A 22,239-nucleotide genomic window follows, 5' to 3' on the forward strand; every position below is an offset into this window, starting at 1 on the left:
GGAAGACAAATGCAATGGCCCCCTTTTCATTGTGCACTGAAATAGGAGTGAAATGGTTCCACATGGGGTAAGGGGAAAAACCCACCCGAAGCCCGTGCGCCCGAAACTAACACACCCGGACGAATTTGGGGCCCGGTGAATGAAGGCGATTCAAATTAACCTCACTTCCCGGTGCACACACTCATTCTCCGTTCGATGACAAATTGTAGCTGTAGCTTGCGGTACTTCGGAGTGGGAAGTGCGTTACCAGCGAGGCCACACTTTGCCGTCCAAGGTTGTATTATAAAACGCGCCTCCGACAGCATCGAAGGCATCAGTTGCAGTTTGAGCTTTCCAGTGAACAGGTGTACAGCTTGGAAAGATGAAGGTAAGCACGAGGGAGCTCCAAGAACATCCGGTGAGCAAAGTTAGTAATCTAAACTTCCTTCTCGTGTTCATCCATTTCAGTTCTTTTATATTGTTCCCTTGATGGTGGCGTTAGCCGGTGCGTCCAATTCTACTGACTCCGGCGCGAGTAAAGTAGTGGACAAGCGCAGCATCTTGGGACACTTCTTCCCGATGCACCATCATCAGTTGTCCGCTCGGGCGGACGGCCACGAAGGATTCGGTGCGCAGGGCAGTTTGCAAGAGGGTGGAAAGAACGAACATGGTCACGCCACAACACAAGGACTGGGTCACTACGAGTCCACCCATGAGGATTACCATAGCTGGAAACCATTGGACGGCTTTGGCCATTACGGCCAGCTAGGGGACGAGCATAAGTTCGGTGAGCAGTTCCACCAGGGAGGAGATCATCACAGCGTGGAGACGGAGGGCAAGCATAGCTTTGGAGGTCATCAAAGCGGTGGTCAGGGAGAGCATCATGGATTTGGGGAGTCGCACGGATTTGAAGGACATCATGGCTTTGGTGGACATCATGGCTTTGGTGGACATCATGGCTTTGGTGGACATCAGGAGCAGGCAGCACATGAAGGTCACGGACATGGTGGTCTTGGAGGACATGGTGGTCTTGGAGGACATGGTGGTCTTGGAGGACATGGTGGACTAGGAGGACACGGGGGACTAGGAGGACACGGTGATCTTGGAGGACATGGTGATCTTGGAGGACACGCCGCTCTCGGTGGACACGAATCCTTTGGCGATCATGGATCTTTCGGAGGTCACGCCACCCTGGGAGGACACGAATCGTTTGGTGAGCATGGGTCTTTCGGCAAAGGTCACGAGAGTGCCGGTGGTCATGGAGACTTCGGAACGCATCAGGCCTTCACTCATGGAGACAACCATGGATTCGGAGGACACGAAGGATACTCGTACGGTGGACACGATCATGGCTTCGGTGGACACGATCATGGCTTCGGTGGTCATGATGATCATTCGCACGGTCAGGAGGCGCATCACGGAGACGACAAGGGCCATGCCATCAAGGAGTGGCACTTGGAGGGCGAGTACGAACACGACGACGATCACAAAGACCACAAAGAGCACAAGGAGCACAAGGAGCCGAAAATCAAGTACATCACCGTCACGGAACGTGTACCGGTGCCGTACAAGGTGACGGTCGAGAAGAAGGTCCTCGTCCCGATCAAGGTCCCGTTCACGGTGCACACCGAGAAGGTGGTGCCGGTGTACGTCGAGAAGAAGTTCCCGGTCGTGGTGGAGAAGCACGAGATCATCCACGTGGACAAACCGTACGAGGTGAAGGTGCCGCACAAGGTCGAGGTCCATAAGAAGGAAATCATCAAGGTGGAGAAACCGGTGCCAGTGAAGGTGGAAAAGCCCGTCCCGTACAAGGTGGAAAAGCCGTTCATCGTGCACAAGCACGTGCCGGTGAAGGTTTGGGTGAACGTGAAGAAGGAGCACCATGATTGAAGGAGCTAATTGGCTGTTGTTCTACCCAATTGTGAACTGTTTTAGAATAGGCGTCTATCGTTACATGTTATGCAGCTTACAGCGTGAGCTACTTGCAATATCTGTTAGTATTGTTGCTTTAAGTATTAACCAGAAAAATCATGTTCAAATCTGACTGAAAACAATAAATATTCCCCAAGTGGAACTTTAACAATGTAACACATTTTGTATCTTTTGAAGCTTCTCGTAAACCTCTTTACACATTGGAAACAAATTTCTTGGAAGTAACATCCACGCTGATCCCTAACTGCTGGAACAAAATCTCAGATTAATGCCACATGCCGCAGGTCCTTTCAGAAAACATTCATTCTAATCCATCTCCAGCAACAGATGCTCAAACGTCTTGATCAATTAATGCATTCCTGTTCCTCGAACGCAGTAAACATCATAACTCACCCAGAGATTCCTTTCAACTCAACGGTGGTGCCTCTTTTTTCACACCCTGATAACAAACCTTCAGAAATAGACCAATCCTTTAATGTGCCTACCCCCCAAGCAACGGTCCTTGGGAGTCGCTGCGTGAAGACTTCATTCAAACGCATCTGCCTGTTTTGCGCCTTGAGACGGAAAATGAAATGAAGCGTCTTTCCTCGAAATACGAAACCACCCAAAACGCATCTTCTCCGTACGTTCCTGTGCAACGGGCGGCACATATCGTTGTCATAATCTTTGCTGCACATTATCCACTTAACTCCTTTGGCCTCCCTAGGGACGGAAATCTGGCCGCTCCGTTTCATGTGCCGCACACGGCGGCACCCCTTTTCCTGCAGCGGAATATTGTCTCTCGCGCGTAGTACATACCTTCTCGGCATGTTTTACGAACCGTCAAAACCATCAATCCATCGAGTGCGTTTTCTCAATGGTGGAATCTGGTGGAATCGGATTACCTCTAGCGCGGCGATTTTTCACTCACCAGCTAATTAATAAAAATGACGTGCCGAAAAGTGAAGATCACTTTTCCCCGCGTACCGCTATACGCGTGTGTGTGTGTCGGTGGTAAAGACGTTGCCGTCGTAATTCGGTAGTGGTGCAAAAGGAAACGAGAAATCTAAAGGGGTTTGATGATTGTTTTTGAGCGTCTGGATGGTCGATTACCGAAACAAAAATAAACATCAACCCTGGTGCAAGCATGATCGAACGCCCTTAACCCTTGGTTGGGTTTCACTCGCGTCTCGTTTCATCTGCTCGATCGGAAGGATTGTTAAGGGGGCCGACTACTTTCAACACGTGTCATTCCGGAGCGACGTGTCATTCAAAGTGAAGCTGTGCGCTCGAGTGACGGAACGACGAAGAAAAAAAAAACATTTCTTCAGGAAAACCCCGGGAGATCGACGAACCGAGCGGTGGTTCTTGCGCCTCGGAAGTTTTCGGAAGGCCATCCATCTCCAATATCGAAGGCGCTAGACGATTGCCGAATGCACGATGCCACTCGTTTGTATCTCGCGCAGCTGTGCCGGACTCCAGCAAACAACCGTTTCCCGGCTCCGGTTGCATCTGACCCCGGGGATGCATCGGGATTCAAATTTCTTCACGCGAACGAGTAATGTTGCGCATTGTTTGCGCAGGGTGTTTGATGCTCTTTCGGTTGCCATGTTTTCATTGTCCCATGCAGCGCCACTCCGAACACTTTCCACGAAAAAGCAACAAACAAAACGCAGCAACCATGCAACCGGTTACAATTTACGATTCCCCAAGGACACTTTTCAAACACCCCTGCCGCATGCCCATGCCGCTGTTAAGGTCACATCCTAATTTAGCACTCTAATATCCGGGCCCTTGCGGGGATCGGCTGCAAATGGGGGACGTGAGTGAGAAAAAGTTGTTTTCACAGCGCACCCACACGTTTGCAGCGGATGGGAACGAAACGGTGCACACGGGCACGGCAGTGCATTCTGGCAGGAAACGAAGCCTAATAACGAATCACGTTGCCGGTGCGGTGCCGGTGGTGAACACGTTGTGTTTCGTTTCCGATTTCCGGTCGCTGATTGTGCGGCAACCAGCATAAATGGAAACAGCGGGACATCGCATATGTGTCTGTGTGTGTATATATGGGACATTCAAATGTTCAAAATTCGTCATAAAAGTTCGTTAAGTTTGTTAGCACAGCCGTAATTAGTTCCAGTTGTGTACCAGTGACCTCGTTTTGCACGGCGGGATGGAAATTTCGTTGCAAGCAACATTGAATGTCAGTTGATTCGGGTGAATGTTCACATTTGCAACGATTTTGAATGCAACATCGACACGAACGAGGTATAAATATACAAAGTCATAGAAATATACAAATAAAAATTTATCATTGGAGAAATTTCCCAAACAACCGTATGAGAACAGAACAGAAACAAGCTTTAAATTTACAGCTCTAGGTCACTGTAATCTTCGTTTAAGAAAACAAAACAGACAATTTGATACTAGATTATAATATTCAGGTTATTTGTTGATTTATTTTTATATTATTTTGATCTCATGAAAAACAATTTTTCAATTCTTCTAAAGACTCAACTCATATTTTATATAGAATAAGATACCTTCATACCCAAGAAACATTTGCCATACCTTTTACACTTAAACATGTCTTAAAGCATTCTTTACCATGAGTGTACTGAGCCACATAGTTTTGACATGTCTTTTGAAGATCCTTAACTGTCTTTAAAGTTGTTACACCTTTAAAACGTTCTGAAGACGCTTATAAAGGCCGGGCTACATTGATCGTACTCCGTACTGTAATTTTGATTTTCACTAGCGCATCTGGCGGCGGCTGGTGGAAGCTTTTTTTGGTCATCGAGGGAATGGTCGTGCCGGATCTCAAAATTAAGTAGTTTTTTCATCGTTTTTTGACGCGAAAATGGCTGAAATACTTGCACAACATGTTTATGTATCAATTACAAAGCTTTCTCAGTCCAGTTAAAGTGAAAAACATGGAAAAATAACATATTTTCTGGAACGGCTCCAAATTGTTTGGCAAAATGCTTCGGTCAGCCGCCGCCAGATGCGCTAGTGAATATAAAAATTACACCACGGAGTACGATCAATGTAGCCCGGCCTTAAGACTATCTGTTAAAACTAAAATTGGAGTTTTGATGGCGGGCTTTAATCAACCGGTAAATTTATTCTTAAGCACGTTTAAAAACTTGTTATTTGAGACTAAGGCATCAATATCAATTGATCTTATTAAATGCATATTAAGTCTTGGACGAAGGAAACTTGAAACAGGCTATACAGATTGTACCTGAAATACGCTATTAACGAAAAACGATGGTAAGCCGATTATTTCTAACTTCTGCGTAAATTGTATTTTGGGATTTTCAGCTAGACAATATTTCATTTAATTTTCCTTTTGCTTGCAGTGGGTGGTTTTATCCCCTGAAAAGATTATTCGATATATGTATGTCTAATTTTATTAATAAATAAAAATGGAACAAATCGCGTTTATGTAAATATACGTATACCAAATTTCGCGTATCTTTGACACTACCTGTACGAGGAAATTCTTAAAACTAATTAGTCTGCACAAGCGCTTCCTAAAGCTATGTGCTGTTTAAAAAGATCTTAGCCACACATATTGCACTACAAATCAACTGAAGTTGTGATCAGGAAAGTCCTTCTGATCTTAAGCCATGTTGATATTTTGATGAACAAATTCATAGTTTACATGACAAATAGAAAAAAATGGCAATTTCCAAAACGACCTTCACCTCATGTTTATTATGACACTCCTTTTGGTGCAAATTGAGGGCGTTTAAAACGAATCTGTATTTTTTAATAATATTTATACTATTTATCATAATAATCTTAATTTTTTATACTAAAAAGGTGCATTTTATTGAAGCGCTTTGATATTTTTCAAATTATTATAATGTATTTCAACAGTGAAATTTTCTTGGTATGAATTGCTCATCAGATCATCAGAAAAAATATCAATACAACATAAAAATTTGCAAATAACTCTCAACCATTAGTATTACTTCATATTCAATGCTTCATTGCCATCTCAAGAGCATATCTATAGCAATATGTTGTTATTTTTATAGTTTATTTGCGCCTCACGTTTTAAAGGCCTAAAAATGGTTTTAACTAGTAGTCTTAACAGAGTTCTGTCGATGAGCCCTGTCACGACTTTCAAATGAAAAAAGAAGGCCTAATGAAATTTTCATAGCAATATCGTTAAAACTATGATAAGATTTAAAATGTTCCCTGGGATATCACGAATAAACCTTGCCTTATTTATTCGAAAAGTTGGTTTTTGAATCCTATTAAAAGTTCAAAACATCCTGTCAATCAAAAACCAGCAATAAATTCCAGAGAAAACCAAAAGTCCCAGAAAGCTTCCTATTTTAAGTCTACCTAAAAAAATATAACAATAATATCATAAATTTCATGTCCAAACAAAGCCTATTTCTCAATTTTAGTCACACATTTGTCCCCGTGTGTAATGTGATACAAATTGCCATGTGCTGTTTACACATCACCGAACAGGAGAAGGCGCATGCACTATGCACCAACAAAACGCAGAACCTTGCTGCTTGTTTGCTTAGCTAAAAAATGGTTGTTTATGCTCCTTTCTCCAGCTACCGAAGCAGCAAACGGGAAGATCTCGGTGCGAGTAACCAACGCTACTGCAAGTGGATGAGGTGAGGAAACCAAAGTGCTTAAGAAAAAAAGAAGGAAATCAACACGATAAGAATAGAAGTTCTTCCAAACCACTCACACAGCTCGGTATGTTACAAGCGATCGTATGTGCGAGTGCTCGTGTGTGAAGTGCTGGTACTTCTGGACCGAGTTCCAACCCTGACCGAGGCTGTGTGCTACATTTGACGCTCGTTATCGCTTGACGGTTAGCCCTCATGGTGTTCCTTCCCTCTGGGCCGAGTGCGAGTGCGGATAATCATCCGAGCATATGAGCCATTTCCTTCGCTGCCCTGTGCGGAAATACGGTGGGCCCCGCCAGGGCTCAGGATCATCATAAATAATATGCCACAAACGAGCTGCACACGCTGCCCCGTTGCAGCTTGCATCCGCCAGTGCACTATCGGTATTGTGTGGCTTGTAGAGGCAGCAGCAACAGCACCACCACCATCATCATCATCATAATCTACGCCATATCCGTTCCCTTTAAGATGGTCGAGATACGATCGCTGCCTGCCTGCCGCTGTCTGGTTGATGGGTGAGGTCCCATTAGTCGTGTCACTGTTTCGAGGATCGTTCCGCGAACGCCGCTGCGACGATGTGGGCTTCTCGAGGTTCCCGAGCTTTTCCGGTGACAAATTTTTTAAACAAATTTATGAGCAACACACACACACACACACACACATACATCCAGACACATGAGCCCGGCCACCGAGTGGCATGATTTTTCGTAGGGTGTCAAAGCGAGGGTGTCAATGGTAAACGAGGCGTCGTGACCAGCTGCAATCGTGCCGAGCAATTATCACGCCACTTCCAACGGTTCACTTTTGGTCTGCGGCATCGGACGAGTTTTGTGGCAGAAAAGGTTTTTTTGAGTGGAAAAAAGTCTTCGTTTGCGTTCTGGAAAGTTGTTCCAACACACTTATGCGTGTGTATTTTCGGTACCAAAACGATTATCCAGCCATTTGTAACTGTTCCAACTTGCAACAAAAGGAGCACGAGGGGTTCTTTTAAAGGTTATTTTTCCCAAAAAACTGGTTACACAATCGCTAGTATTTGAGCTGCTTTTCTTTCCTTGTTTGAAAACACATCCATTTTCAAGAGCTATTTGTTCGTCAGTCGAGCCCGAATGGCCCCGGCCAGTAACTTTGTGGACGCAAAATTAAACAATTCCTCAAATTACTTTCGAACGCAAACGCCATTCGCTCGCTCGCTTTGCATAACTGACCGTTCCGGAGCCCTCGCCAAAGAGTTCCGAAAATTAAATCGACCAAAAAGAGGGTCCCGCGCGCAAACAGTCGACCCGTGGAGCTTGCTCGCCAACAGCTCACGCAACCTTTTAACAAGATTCTTCAAATGTTACACCACCACCGCCCAACCGCAATCGAAAGCGCACGCAGTTGCGGTTTGATAAAATTAAAGCAAATTTGTCTCGCAAAAACCGCCGGCCACGAGGAGAGCTCTGAAATAAAATTGACTCCTTTGCGCCCTCCGCTCCGTTTGCGCTACATTCAAACATTCCTCCACTGCGGAACAGCTCGAAAGTGAGCGATGGAGATGCGTCCGGCGGCCCACACCACCTAATTCTTCACATTCTTCCCTTTGATTTGACCGCTGCCAATGGTGCTCGGGGGGTTTTTCGGCACTCGGCAGAGCGTATCGATGGTAGAAAGAATGGGAAAAACTTGTGCTGCCGGATGGCCACCCAACCACGATGCCACACTGCCGAGCGAGTCCTTTCTCTGCTGCTATTGCTGCTGTGCAATCCTTTCCTTTTCCACGCTTGACTGATGAGCTTTTGAAGCTTTTGTTCCTGAAGATGCGCCGAGCGTCGCTAAGGAATCGAACATCGCTGCGGACCCAAGACGTTCGACGCCTTTTGTTCGACGTATCCCGCCAATGTTTGCACAGCCGTCCGTATGTAGCGAACGAGCGGGCGCTGTGGAACACGGGCAGCCCCGTAAGCGAAACCCAAAAATCGGGGTGAAAACTAATCTCGTTAAATGGACGTGGAAAGAACCGTCCAACCACGGGGGCACGGAGATAAGACGAGGCGTATTCATCTTACGCCACGGGTCTTTTGGTGCGGCTGAATGAAGGCAAGCAAGCAAGCAAGCAAGCGAACAAAAAAGGCAAGGAGTTTCCAAAATCCATCCCGGCCACTCGTTTTTGGCCACCTTCATGGCGTAAATCCATCCATCCGTTCCGTTCTGTAAGAAACCGTTCCCATTGGATTGAATGTAGTTTCTCGTTGCGCTAGTGTTTTTTCGGGGTTTTGTTTTTTTTTTTTTGTTTGTTTCATGTCTGCCACCCTGCGGCTCAATTCCGTTGGACAACAATGTTGTTTTACCCTTTTGCGTGCTTTATTTTATCACAAAATAATACCATTCATAAATGGCGGCCAACTTTATTGATGGTAAGCGATGCGAAATGGAACGAAAAAGGATCAAGCGGCTGGTACCGATTGGGCTGGTTGGAAAACTGTAAACGGATTTGATCGACATGGACGGGGTTTTGCGGGAAACAAACGTTTTGTTAAGCTAAAACTTTATCCTTTTTCATTGGGGTAGCGTAATGCTTTGTGTTTCTTGCTTGGGCAAATGACAGCATTGAACGATTTGTTTTACAGTTTAAGTGAATGTTTTGTCATGTTTCTCTTGTATTTGAGGATAAATAGCTCAAATCTGCATAAGTGATTTGAAGTTTGGTTCGTTAAACAATATTCAAATGTAACATGTTTTGGGCGACGTAATAAGACCATACTTAAGCATATAGATTTTTACTTTCGTTAATTTCATTGGGTTAAAATCTATCGCATTAATTATAGAAAAAAGTATGTTAACTCACGCCAGCAACTTTCGTAATCAATAATAATAATAATAATAATAATAATAATAATAATAATAATAATAATAATTATAATAATAATAATAATAATAATTACAATAATAATAATAATAATAATAATGATAATAATAATAATAATAATAATAATAATAATAATAATAATAATAATAATAATAATAATAATAATAATAATAATAATAATAATAATAATAATAATACTAATAGTAATAATAATAATAATAATAATAATACTAATAGTAATAATAATAATAATAATAATAATAATAATAATAATAATAATAATAATAATAATAATAATAATAATAATATAATAATAATAATAATAATAATAATAATAATAATAATAATAATAATAATAACAATAATAATAATAATAATATTAATAATAATAATAATAATAATAATATAATAATAATAATAATAATAATAATAATAATAATAATAATAATAATAATAATAATAATAATAATAATAATAATAATAATAATAATAATAATAATAATAATAATAATAATAATAATAATAATTAAAATAATAATAATAATAATAATAATAATAATAATAATAATAATAATAATAATAATAATAATAATTATTATTATTATTATTATTATTATTATTATAATAATAATAATAATAAAATTTCTCTCAACGTTTGATAGAGAGCAAAATTGATTTTTTTTCGTAACAATTTCCTACTAAAATCATTCGCTTCGATCAAATTCCATCCAGTAATCAAGCCCTCGAGGAAAATTGTAGCAAAACTGCAACAAAGTGCAGCCTGCCGGCACAAAACAAACATTGTTTGATCCGTTGTGAAGTAAAAAAAAAGTACGCTCTCTCCCGGCCGCCTGCCGATTTTCACAGCTCTTCACAGCAGCAACAGCAGCAGAACGTTGATCATTGATGTTAAAATAAAATATATAAAAAAACAGGCCTTCATTTCAAGAATCTTTTGCGCAAAGGCGCAAAAATCGATGCCGATCACCCCATGTGGTGGATTAATTTGGTGAAAGAATTCGATTGTTCGCCTGCGCTGGGAGAGAGAGTGTGTGTGTTTGCTGCGGGCCCTGCAGGCGACAAGGGGATGCCAGCCAGCGTATGAGAATAAAGCGGTGAAGTGATTTTTACTTTAGGCAGATTGGTTCTTTCTTTTTTTGCTTAAAATTGCGCTGATTTTATTCACTCAAGTAAGTGAAGCTTTGATGGACTTGAAAACGGTTAGCGCGTTTCTGCTTTCTCGGGCTTGCTGCAAACACAATGCCGTACATTATGCGCTCAAAGTGGATATGTGCGAATTATGGTGTGAAGACTGTGTACGATGTGGGATGTGTGAGGCTGCATGTTTGAAGATTCTTTCTCACGTGCTTTAGAACGAGTAGATTGTAACGAATGTTGTTGAAATGATTTCTTCTTCAATTCTATTAAATTACTTTATTTTTGATCATATATAATAACTCCTTAACATTATGTTAAACTACACAAAAAGTCTCCCATGTAACGCAACCCAACATTATGAAACCATTTCCTGCACACACACACACAATTTCGCACTTAATCCGACAGTTTTTCAATTAACAGCTCCTCTGCCCGCGTCGATTCCGAGAGCCTCGATCTCCCGGACGCCATTTTCGACAGCCGGGACAGCTGCTTTGGCAGCAACCAAACGATAGCCGCCGGCTACTGTTAGCCGTTGCAATCCACTTTTGGCAGGCCGATTTGCTCGATTTCTGTGGTACGGTCGTGCCACGGAATGAAATGTGTGTTTTCCTCCTTTGCCATCAAACGTGGATTGATCACAGCGTCAATGATTCTGTTTTTTGCCCCTCTCTTTCCTCTCTCTCTCTCTCTTTAGCTTGCTGGTGCAAATGAAGCATCAAAAGGCTGGCTGCCATCATCCATCTTGTGCACCAAACTCCTTGCGGCCATTGCGCACTGCCGGTGAAGTACGCTGTGCAAGTGCAAAAGTAATAAATTGGATCGTTTTGCCGTTTGTACACCATTCGTGCTGCGCTCCTTGCCAAAAAAAAATCCCTAATTGACTTCCTCGGCCGACGCGAAAAACCTTGGTGGTCCTTTTGCTTCCGGCCATCTTTTGAGCCCACCCGACCACCCGAGCAAAAGTGTTATCAAAAGTCATGGAATTACGACCACCGCCCGGTTCGGTTCCGGGTGGCAGACGAAGGTGAAATGTGAAACACCAGGCAGAACTTCATTCGACCGAATCTTCAGAAGGGGGTAAGAAGGGGGAAGAAGGGGGGGGGGAATTAATTATACCACCCAGCCTAATACAGGTGTCGATCATGCAAGTCCACGGGGCCCGTGGACAGTGCACATCACGCCGTCACGAACCTCTTCGTCGCAGGAATGCATTCGATGCAACAAGCGCATCGAACAGACACACGATAATGGTTCTAAATGGCACAACAAACCGTACCGAATTCCAGTGCCAACGGAACAAATCGACCAACGAATCGGATCGGACTGTGGCTTGTGGCACGCAAAGCGCAGTCCGGTTTTGTTTTTTCCGCCCCTTTGCGGGCGTTTCGGAAGGTGATAAAAGGTATGAGACGACCACTCGATCGTATCTCCTGCCACCGGGAAGTGCGTCCTGGATGGATCCGTTTCGTGCTTGTAAGACAAAGAGCAGCACATGTACAACAAAAAAGAAATCCCGGCCCACCAAAACCTCCTTGGGAGCCCGGAGCCGGGGGCGCTAATTACAACCAATTAACTGATTCCCATAACAGCCGCATCGAATCGGCGTAATTCAAACAAAAAATCTTCTTCATTAGCACCCGCGGGCTAACAGAAAAGGGAAACAAAGCACCGATGGTCGGGAAGTGCTGGAGGACAAAAAGCTGTGCCGACCACAAAAACTTCCGAGAGAAAAAAAGGAAAAGGCATCTCCTGGAGCAGGCCGGTATGCAACCCGGTTCGTCGGGGTAGCAGCAGGAGCAGGAGCTTCAGCAGCCTCGGGAGGAATAGCCACACAGGCTGAAAGGTGCAAATAGACATGCCACATTGCCGGACCGGTGTAGGACGCTACCCCGGTACGGATACGGCTTAATTAAGCAAACATGGTAAAGATCAGCCCCTTTTTCCTGTATTCCGGACGCACTTCTTTGTGGTTCGATGATGCATCGGTGGGTTTGGAGATGTGTTTTGGAGTTTGGAATTAGAATGTCCCCAATTTGACATCACAACGATGACACGAGCATCACTTCAACCGAGGCACCCGTATGGTATGAAGCCAATGCTGTAGCTCTATTTATGCAACGTAATGGAGCACAGTGTCTCTTGAGCAGCAACACCACTTGATCACAAACTTCCTGTCCAACACTCTAGCAACGCACGCAAGCTCCGATCCCCGCTGCAGCATACAGGCAGCAAATCCGTGCGAATGAAAAATGAAGCTCAAATGAATAATTGATGCAAATATATCCATCTTAAGCGACCTTTCAACGGTCTGGCACAGACACAGCACAGACGGACTTTCCCCCCTCCGCACAGCAGGAGTAACTCATAAACACATTTCAGCAAATCGATTTAGTAATCATCTCATTTCTCGCATCAGAAATTAATCACCGCTGACAGTGGGTGATATTTTTCCTCGCAACAAACAAAAACACATGCTCCGAGGCACACGATGGCCCCCATATGCCACACGATGGAAAACTTGCGGGTAGCCTGGTGGGGTTATATTGCATCCCGCCCCAGCACTGGACCAAACAACTGGATTTCAGCCAGTCGCCGAGGCCCCCGAGAGGGAGAGAGGAATTGATTTTAAACTTCCTTCCTCATTGTCATTAATTTCCATTAGTACATCGTCTGGAGCAATTTGTTCGAGGCGTCCCGGGCCGCAGCGGCCCGGGCACTGCACTGCCCGAGACATTACTCAAAAATGGCCGCCCGGTTTTCGCCCGACGTATGGAGATATCTGTGCCATCGGATAAAAATACTTCCACACTGGCAGCACTGGCAGCTCCCGGGGAGATAGTTTCTGAGGGTGGAGCACGGTGATGCGCTGTCATCGAAGCAATATGTTCCCATCGTGACTGCACCGTGACAGCAAGTGGAAAGTTATTTGTCAAGAAACGAGACCGCTACATTTCCGTCGGGTTTTGTGCTCCGAGGCCAGTGTGCGATGCTGGTGCAGTTTTCAGAGCATCATTTATAATAATGCAGTGCCATGCTTCGAAGCAGTGGCAGTCCGCAAAGCCACCGGCGATGGAAAAACCGCGACGAAATGTCGCCAAAAGTTCCGTCGCTCTGTGGTTGAGTGGTGCATGCGTCCTTGGACATTGGCCCACTCCAAACCCGTCGTCGGCATGCCGAGCAGGCGGCCACAGTTCGTTGAACTCTCTGGAGCTCTCTGGTGGGGCCGTATGGAGCTCCTCGGATGATGTCCCCTTGTAATAGGTGCCTGCTCATACCCGTCCGCCGATTGATGGCCGATTGTTGATGTCCGGAGAATTTATTGCTCCTCGATGACTTAATTTTTCGTATTCCACCAAGGCACATGGAAAATCTACCATTCGCGCAGCTGTATTTGGTATTTGTTCGTTTCACCGCTCCACCTTCCCCCCCCCCCCCCCATATCAGTTGGGTTTTGTTTTTGCTGTCGTAGGTCGACGATTTTCGGGTGTGAAACTTTAAACTTCGCCCGTTAACTGTCACCGCCGTGCACACGACATTCTAAATTCCAGCAAACGCTCACGCTTCGCGCAAGGCCTGCGCAGGGCCGGGCCTCGCCGGGATGGAGAGAGCGTACGTGCGGGGTTGCGACATATCTGTGAGACAACTGAAGGCGGCTTGAATTACTAATTTATATGGGCAAGAATTTGGATTTGGATCGGTTCGCAGCGCCCCTCGTGCGCGCTGCAAGTAACGGAGGATTGGGGATGGTGTTTCTTACATTTCTTTCATTTGTTTGTTTGGTTGCGTTCGGGTTTATTCCAAAAAGACCCCCACAAAATCCACAAACGACCATTCCCCAGAACGAGTCTTCGGGGGAATAAATTAAGTTGTTGACTGTGTGTTGTTGTTGCTGTTGGGAGTTTTGATGTGGAAAACGCTCCGCCAAAAACTACGCCACATCAACACATCTAGTAGGCTTCGTAGGCGCGCTGCTGTGAGCGTTGAAGGAAGCGCGAGCGCTATGGGATTTCAGTTGGCATTCGGTATGGGCTCAAACATGGAACCCGCAGCGCGAATGGATCGCTTGGCTGGCGGTCTGCTCATTTGACGCCTCGGGCCCCATTGGACCCAAATCGTTGCTTTTTTTGTCTTTAGCTGGGTATGAATTTTAATGAGCACCAGGCACCAATGCTGCAGCACCAGCACCAGCAACTGAAGAATGTATGGCAGTGGCAGGTGTTGAAAATAATATCCTCACGGAAAGCCGCGGCTACTTGATCCGAGGTGCTGTGGTTGGGCTAAGCATTTTCTACGGAAAGCGACAATTGTGTGTGGAATGTAGCGATAATGTCGAATGGTTAAATATAACACATCGAAGATCGTGGAAATGGCGCTGCATTGATAGTTATTTTTGTAAATAATCAATCAAGTTTGGCATCCCAAGCCAGCTAGATGGAAATAGGACTTATGTCTCATTACGGTCATTTGAAGACAGTTATGTACCGGTGGTGATGTACCAAAACTCCTAAATAACTTTGTTCATTGTCGGGCATTAGTGGACATCGTTTTCGATGAAAATATGGGTATTTTCGTTTTAATTGCGTTGTAATGCGATGATACGATTTGAGATTCATCTGAAATGACAATATTGGAACAAATCATACATCTTCAGTACCAGATAAGGTACTTTCTTGAGGGACATTCTCGTTGAGAAACGAAGTACGTTTGGGATTGTATTAGCCTGCTCAAAGACGTTTAAAACTTCAACAAATAAACCTAGCAGCTTCATGCTTAATACTTACATATATGTGCTTATTTATTTTACTTTAAACATGATTTTAACTAGTGCACCCTATAATATCCCAATGTACCCTTGATAACAACGTTTTACCGGGTATTTTGATTCCAAAAAACTGAAAATAGCCCTGATATGTTCAATACGGACCTCAATAGAACTTCTGATGACTATATATTTTATGTTTTATTCTTATCGTTCATTTTTACATTCCTGATACTCTAAATCATCCATGTCTAGATTGAACGTCCAGATATCTCTAGATTGAACGTCCAAATACCTTAAAAAGGCTTCATTTGTAGTCCAAAAATGGAGTTGTAAATTGAAATTATTCCATTTTTATGTGTTTATTGCAGCCTTATTGCACCACAGCGAAGGAAACAAATTGAGATTCTAGAATTCAACGATTGGGGCCTTGAGAATGATGTCACCTGTAATACGATGGGATCTGGGATACAACACTCCCATCTGGACGGATTTTTACAGGACATTCTCGTTCCAATCCTGCCGACCGGGGTTTGTATTCTATTTTATAGACAGCTAACGAAGCCTAGCACTATGAGTAAAGCAACAAAAAAAATAAAATCATTCATTCCACGCTATAGAAGACACATCTCTCAGCTACGACCTTCTTGGACAGGGCCTGTTCGCTGGAATGATGCGTCTGTAAACCTCACACACCCCCGGCGTAAGTCTCTAGTTTTCAACGACGAGTCGCGTCGAGTGTTATTTATTGCACTTTCCTCCTAGGTTTGAATTGTTTGTTTTGTGGAAGTTTTATGTTTTAATGGAGGTGCCGTAATTTGAATGGAAATCGAATCAAATAAATATCTCACACTGACCCACACCATCGGCACCGTGCGCGCAACCGTGTGGGTTGGCTGAGGTTCACCTGGACACTAGACATGGGCCTATGGGTCGCCCCGATATTAGTATGATTTCTTTTTTTTTCTCCCGCATCATCGAAGCAATGAATAAATTTCTCCCCTCACACACACACACACACATGGGCATGGGGAGGATATTTTAAATTTATTGACTTGTAACATTTTGTGGACTGACTGACCGGTTCGATCAGTCTTGACGCGTAATGGCCCCGCGGGGTCAAACGTCTGACGTCTCGTGTTGTTCTCCTGCACCGGGCCGAGGCGGAACTGAAACCTCCAAACGGGGGGTGGACGATGCGAGATCGCTTAGACGGGTCGGGCAGGAAAACTGAGCAGGTCGCTTCGTTCGGATGGTTCGTTTCGTCAAGTGCACGCAACACGCTTGCCCGCTCGCGCAAGAAGGGGACGCGCTTGGAAAACACGCGCGAGCGCGCGCGAGAAATAAAAACAAATGACCGTTATTAATCAAGCAGAACTTGCTGCTTGTGGATGGTATTTGCCGTTTCCAAAAGCAAGTACACCCGGATCACCTGAAATATCCCCGATCCCTGTCTCGCTCATTCTTGGGACGGCTTTCCGTGCAGCGCTTTGCGCGACCATAGCGCACCATACGACCCTTGCCTAGGAGAAAAGAGGTGTGTATTTTCGAGTGACATTTTGTCTTTCTACTGGAACTATGTCTACATGGAAGTGTTTTGTATTATATTTAGTAACCCTAGCCCCTATTCTTTACGTTCCCTTTTTATGCCTAAGCAGCCAGCACGCTGCTGCAGTGAAGATTCTCCAACCTTCACCATCGCTTCTCCTTCCATGGGAAGTCTGTGCTGGAAATCAAATAACCATAAATTTCCAAAAATTAAATAGACACACCAACACCAAGTGGCGGCGCGCCGCAGCGTGCTAGCCTCACAGACGCACACACACACACACACACAAGACACTTCAAGAACCTCCGAAGCGCGACGGGACAAAACGGCACCCAAAAATCCAAAAACGTTGGGATAGAACGTTGGTATCGAATTTCCAAAGCCGAAAAAGGTTTAAAATGAGATGCACACGCTTGTGGGCAGAAGGGTAGAACGCGCAAGTGTTTGCCAGCATTTGCTGTCGATATATATGCATTCTCTCCAGCAGCAGCTCAACATCCATACTGTGCATTTTTGGGTTTCTTCGCTGGCACCAATTAACTACACGCGCTCACGGGTCTCAAGAATGACGGTTTCGTGGCAGGTTTAAAGTTGAGCGCTTTATTGCACTGCCACGGACGGTGCAGCGATCGTATTCTTGGCTGGTTTATGCCAGTAGATCGTCAGTAGGATCGTGATCTTTATCGCGATTGGCAGGATGGGTTGACAGTCAAGGTCAGGCAGGTCGCATCAAAGCGTACGGAGGAAGAAAGTTCAGCGTTTGGACTCGGTAAGCATCTCCTTTCCGATTGAATTTTGCGCCTTGCGGGGCATTCCTTCCGAGCGTGCGTCATTTCGGGCCATCGACACGTGCGTACGATTTCAATCACGTTGCACGCATTTGACTGGATAGAATGGAAGGCCCCGGACCCCGTACAGAAAAAGAGCCAATCTTTTTCTCATTAGGATATGGCGCGAGCTTAAGCCTCGAATTCTTGCCCCCGGGCACCAGCTGTTGCTGGGGCGATATGTTAATAAAGATTTCTCTACTTCTGCCCATTGGTGCAAATGGTCGTCTTGGAGCGGTCGGGCGATCTCCCTCGAACCTATTGGGCTCATAAATTATGCACACACAAAATCCACACCTTCCCCTTCATCACCCCTGGGTATGATGTGGTTGGCTACGAAAACAAGCTCATCAAAAATTGACATTCTGATGATTGATTAACTACTCGGCTCGGTGCGAAAGCTAGCTGAACCAAAAAAAAAAAAGTAGAGTACGCCCCAATACGTGGCGGTGGGCATGCATCCGGTGAGCCTCTAGCATACGTGCGTGCGGAGCTAAATGAGTAGGCGAGTGTGCAAAACAACAACCACAAAAAATGGCAACCAACGAACAGGAAACACTCACACACACTCAGCTGGGCAGACTGGTCCGATTCCGATCCATCCACGCCGTCATGACAGGCCGGTACACCGCAACACACCGGGAACCGACATGGAACGCAAAACCCAGAAACGAAATCGTCCGGAGGAAACGTGCTGACAATATTCATCAGCCTCCGCCGACCGCAAGGAAGCGAAGATACAGCGACGACCTGGGCCTGGGCATTTCTCGGAGTTGCTCCTCTCCAACACCCATATAACCCCGGGTATGGGAACGAGCTAGGTTTTTTGGCACCCAGCACTCGGCACTCATGCACAAGCCGAGCGAGTAACAGTTGGACCGGGGCCCTTGTGTACTTGTCAAGAATGAATAAATATTTTGATTGATGAGGATTTCGTTTGGCAGCTTCCAGGCCGCACCGTGCCGTGGCGAAACAGCAGCAGCAGTGCATCGGGTGCGGGTGCGCGATGCACATGCCAACAGGCCCGGTGATGGGGGACAAAACTTTACAACATCTAAACCACCACAACCGAAAAGAGCTATGCCACGGTGCGTCACTCTCAAAGTCACAGGCCGTCCACAGACCGGACAAATAAATTCCAGTGCCTTTTTTCCATTGGCAGGGAGTGTAGCTGGGAGTCTAGGAGAGTCCACAACGCAACAAACCATGCTGGCCGCCACAGTTTCGACCGCCGTTCGCTTCGATTCGCATGATCGGCCGGCAGGTACGGGCGGCCTTGCCCCGGCGTCAGTCCGGAACCATTAATTTGTCCAATGACTTAACAGCTCGTTGGGCACATTGACGAATAAATTAGAGCGACCGATTCGATTCTGCAACCCTGGAAAGCGTTCTAGGCAGAATCACCATCACCACCACCACCGAAAGAAAGAGTTGAATACGGCGGAGATCGGGGGAGGTTTGTTTACGATTTGTTTATGGTCAAAGAATTAATTTGAATGGTAAAGAAATAAATTCGAACGATCGGGGCAGGGTTGCTGCGCCGCGCAGTGAGCCATGCATGGAAAGAATAATTAATGACAGCAGCAGTAGGGTCGGATGGATGAACCTGGGGGACCCCCAAAAATAGGCGAGGAAATAAATTCGCGTTTGTTGGGAAGTTTAAAAAAAAATGCGACCACACGCTCGAAAACAGAAAACACAGTTGACAGTATCGATCAAGCGATCGGAAAAGGATTTGCCGGTTTGCGTTGGGGCAGTGAGATGTTTGGGAATTTATGTGCGCTGATTGAGAAGTTGTGTTGTGCTGGTTTATGGCTATCGCGGGCTATGTTTTGTACGAATGCCAGACTTTTTTTTGTTAAGCGCCAATAATTCAATGCTTAGAAGGATTTTTTTAAAGCCGATTCAGAAGATCGCTCAATTTGAATTGAAGATCGTTATCTTATACCATTTAAAATAAGCATAAGACATAGGGAGTTTACAAGGTATTCAATGTGTCTAGAAGCCATTTTTGCTCAACTTTCCTGCAATGTTTCGAAGAAAGAATTAAAATCCGTTACAAATCATGCCAACCAAGTCTCACAGTACACTGGCCGTTTTTTGGGGACTACATCGACGTGGCTCCCGTCATTTGGAAGGTCCCGTGGATGGTTTATCCAGCATATGCACAGGAGTCCCAATATCTTCATTCTTCTTACGGCCCCGGACAGTCTAAACTCGCCATTGTCACTGTAGCTAACCTTGAATCCACACTTAACGCACAGTCCTTCACTTAAGCCTCTGTTTTGCTTTATTCAGTCAACACCAATTCATACCCCGTCGGCCCATCTATTCCCCCGGGGGTTGGACAGCGATTTGCAAAATCCGGTTGATTTATCTCAACGAGCCTTCCGGTGACCCTCTGGTTACTAATGCACTGATCCTTTCCCGGTCGGCTGATAAAACGAGCCCTCAAAAGTGAGTCCATCTGTCAGAGTGGTTGCTGGGCGTTTCACGGGGACGGACCCCATATTTAGCCACCGTAGGCACGTGTTTTTCTGCCACCAAACAGGAGTGAGGACCTTTTCCCAGTTTTCCCATTCACGCTCAGGATTAGGCACTTGGTGCACACTCCCTTGGTCCCTTCCGACCCATGCAAGTCTCCTGCGTTGGCACGGTTATAGCTTTTTAATCCAATACAGTAATCCCGCTTTAATTATTCGTCCTAGAGCACTGCTGGTGCTGCTGCTACTCCATGCCCGCTTAGATGAGTCGTCAGCATGTTTACTTTCGGTGAACTTTCCTTTCTCCAATCTGTTCATTTGCGCTGATCACTGAGCGCAAAAGTGAGAGGGGCATCTGCGAAACCAAACCACCGCCACAGTTTGTTTGTTCTTTAGTCAGCACTACCCAAACACCACCAGCACAACGGGCACGGAAAAACCGGCCAGCAGGGAAAGTGAAAGCGCACACTTTTCCTCGTGCTGGGCTTGTGTGTTTGGGGTGGTATCTTTCGCCCGTTGCTGGTGTGTTGTGAAGGTTTCCTGGAAAAACAGCAACAAGACAGGAGAGCAGACAAAAAAAAGGTACTTGATTATCACGGCTTACTGCTCCAGAACTAACGCCCGTTAATTACGGGCCAAGTTAATTTTCCACCCATTGGCTAGGAGTTTTGCTCGGTGTGTGTGTTGTGTAGTGGTGGGAGCTCGGAATCGGACCTACCCGATTCTGATTCCGTGCGCGGAATCAATTCCGGAGCCGAATCTGGAGTTGGTTTCGGAGCCGATTGCGGAATCGATACCGGAATCGATTCCGGAGTCGACTCCGGAATCAGAACTTGACTCCAGAAATGGAATGGTTTGAATTGAAATAAGAAGTGTGGGAAGCGAAAGTCTTCGAATCCCCATGTGAATAGATCATTTACAAGTAAATTTTGATTCTTTGTCGCTATCAACAAATAACATCATTGGACCCAAACGCCTATTCCTATGAAGATGCCCAAACCGAATCCGTTTCGAAGCCAATTCTGATTTCGGACTCAATTCAGATGTCGGAACCGATTTTGATTCCGGAGTCGATTCCGGAACCGATTCCGATTCCGGAGCTGATTCTGATTCCGGAGCCAATTCCGATTCCGGAGCCAATTCCGATTCCGGAGCCCGTTCCGGAACCAATTCTGGATCCAATTCCGATTCCGGAACCAATTCCGGAGCCGATTCCGGAGTTCATTCCGGAGACGATTTGGAAATTGGTTCCGGAATCGATTCTGGAAACTGATTCCGGACCTACTATCCGGAATCGATTCCAGAAAATTTCGGAGCTAGCCGGAATCGATTCCGACGAAATCTACATTTTCCCCATCACTAGTGTGGTGCTTGTGTCTAGGCATTGACTTTACTAGATTTTGCTCACACACACACAAACACAAAAAGGGGCGGTTGGAGTGTATTTTGTTGTGGGTCATTTGCTGGGACAGAGCAGTGCCATAACTATCGGCCACACAGCCATTGCAGCAGACGCACATGAATAAATAGAAGAGCAAACAGCGAAAAAAAAACAGTTACTTTTAGCTATTAATTTGTTGGTCCTTTAATTAGATTTGCACCGGGAAAACTTCCACCTAGAACAAGTGGACGAAAAATTAACGATTCCACTGTTATCCTTCTTGTCTGCTACATCAACAGCGTCCTTCCCAAAGAAACACACACACAATGAAATGAATCTCATTTCGCAAACACACTCTCTCCCAACCCATCAAACCGGGGAAAGGCTTTTCATCAAACAATTAAATTTACATCAATAAAGCAATAAAGACATTATTATGATGGAAATATTAAAATGTTCCGAATGGGTGAGTTTATGCTAATATGCGAGGTTTGACCCGCAGCTGGGGGCGTGCTTGGTGGAGCTGTTTTGCACCACGCGTTGCTGTTCGCGCTTCATCATCATCGCCATCATCGCCATCTCAAGGGTTCGGAAGAGATTTGGCGCATGCTGTTGTTGTTTTTTGCCAGTTTTTTTTTTTTGAATATCATCCATCCGTTTCGTTTCGAGCGTCGATGTTT

General features: G+C 45.1%; 1 protein-coding gene across 1 annotated transcript; it reads left to right on the plus strand.

Moving 5' to 3' along the window:
* The first annotated feature begins 313 nt into the window (after positions 1 to 313).
* On the plus strand, positions 314 to 2,038 carry LOC121599491 (glycine-rich cell wall structural protein 1.8-like). The gene is made up of 2 exons (XM_041927336.1): positions 314 to 367; positions 448 to 2,038. Exons 1-2 carry the CDS (start codon positions 362 to 364, stop codon positions 1,867 to 1,869), a joined length of 1,428 nt encoding a protein of 475 aa, XP_041783270.1. The 5' UTR covers positions 314 to 361; the 3' UTR covers positions 1,870 to 2,038.
* The last annotated feature ends 20,201 nt before the right edge of the window (positions 2,039 to 22,239 follow it).

The sequence above is a fragment of the Anopheles merus genome, chromosome 3L, assembly GCF_017562075.2.
Source record: "Anopheles merus strain MAF chromosome 3L, AmerM5.1, whole genome shotgun sequence".
NCBI lineage: Eukaryota > Metazoa > Arthropoda > Insecta > Diptera > Culicidae > Anopheles > Anopheles merus.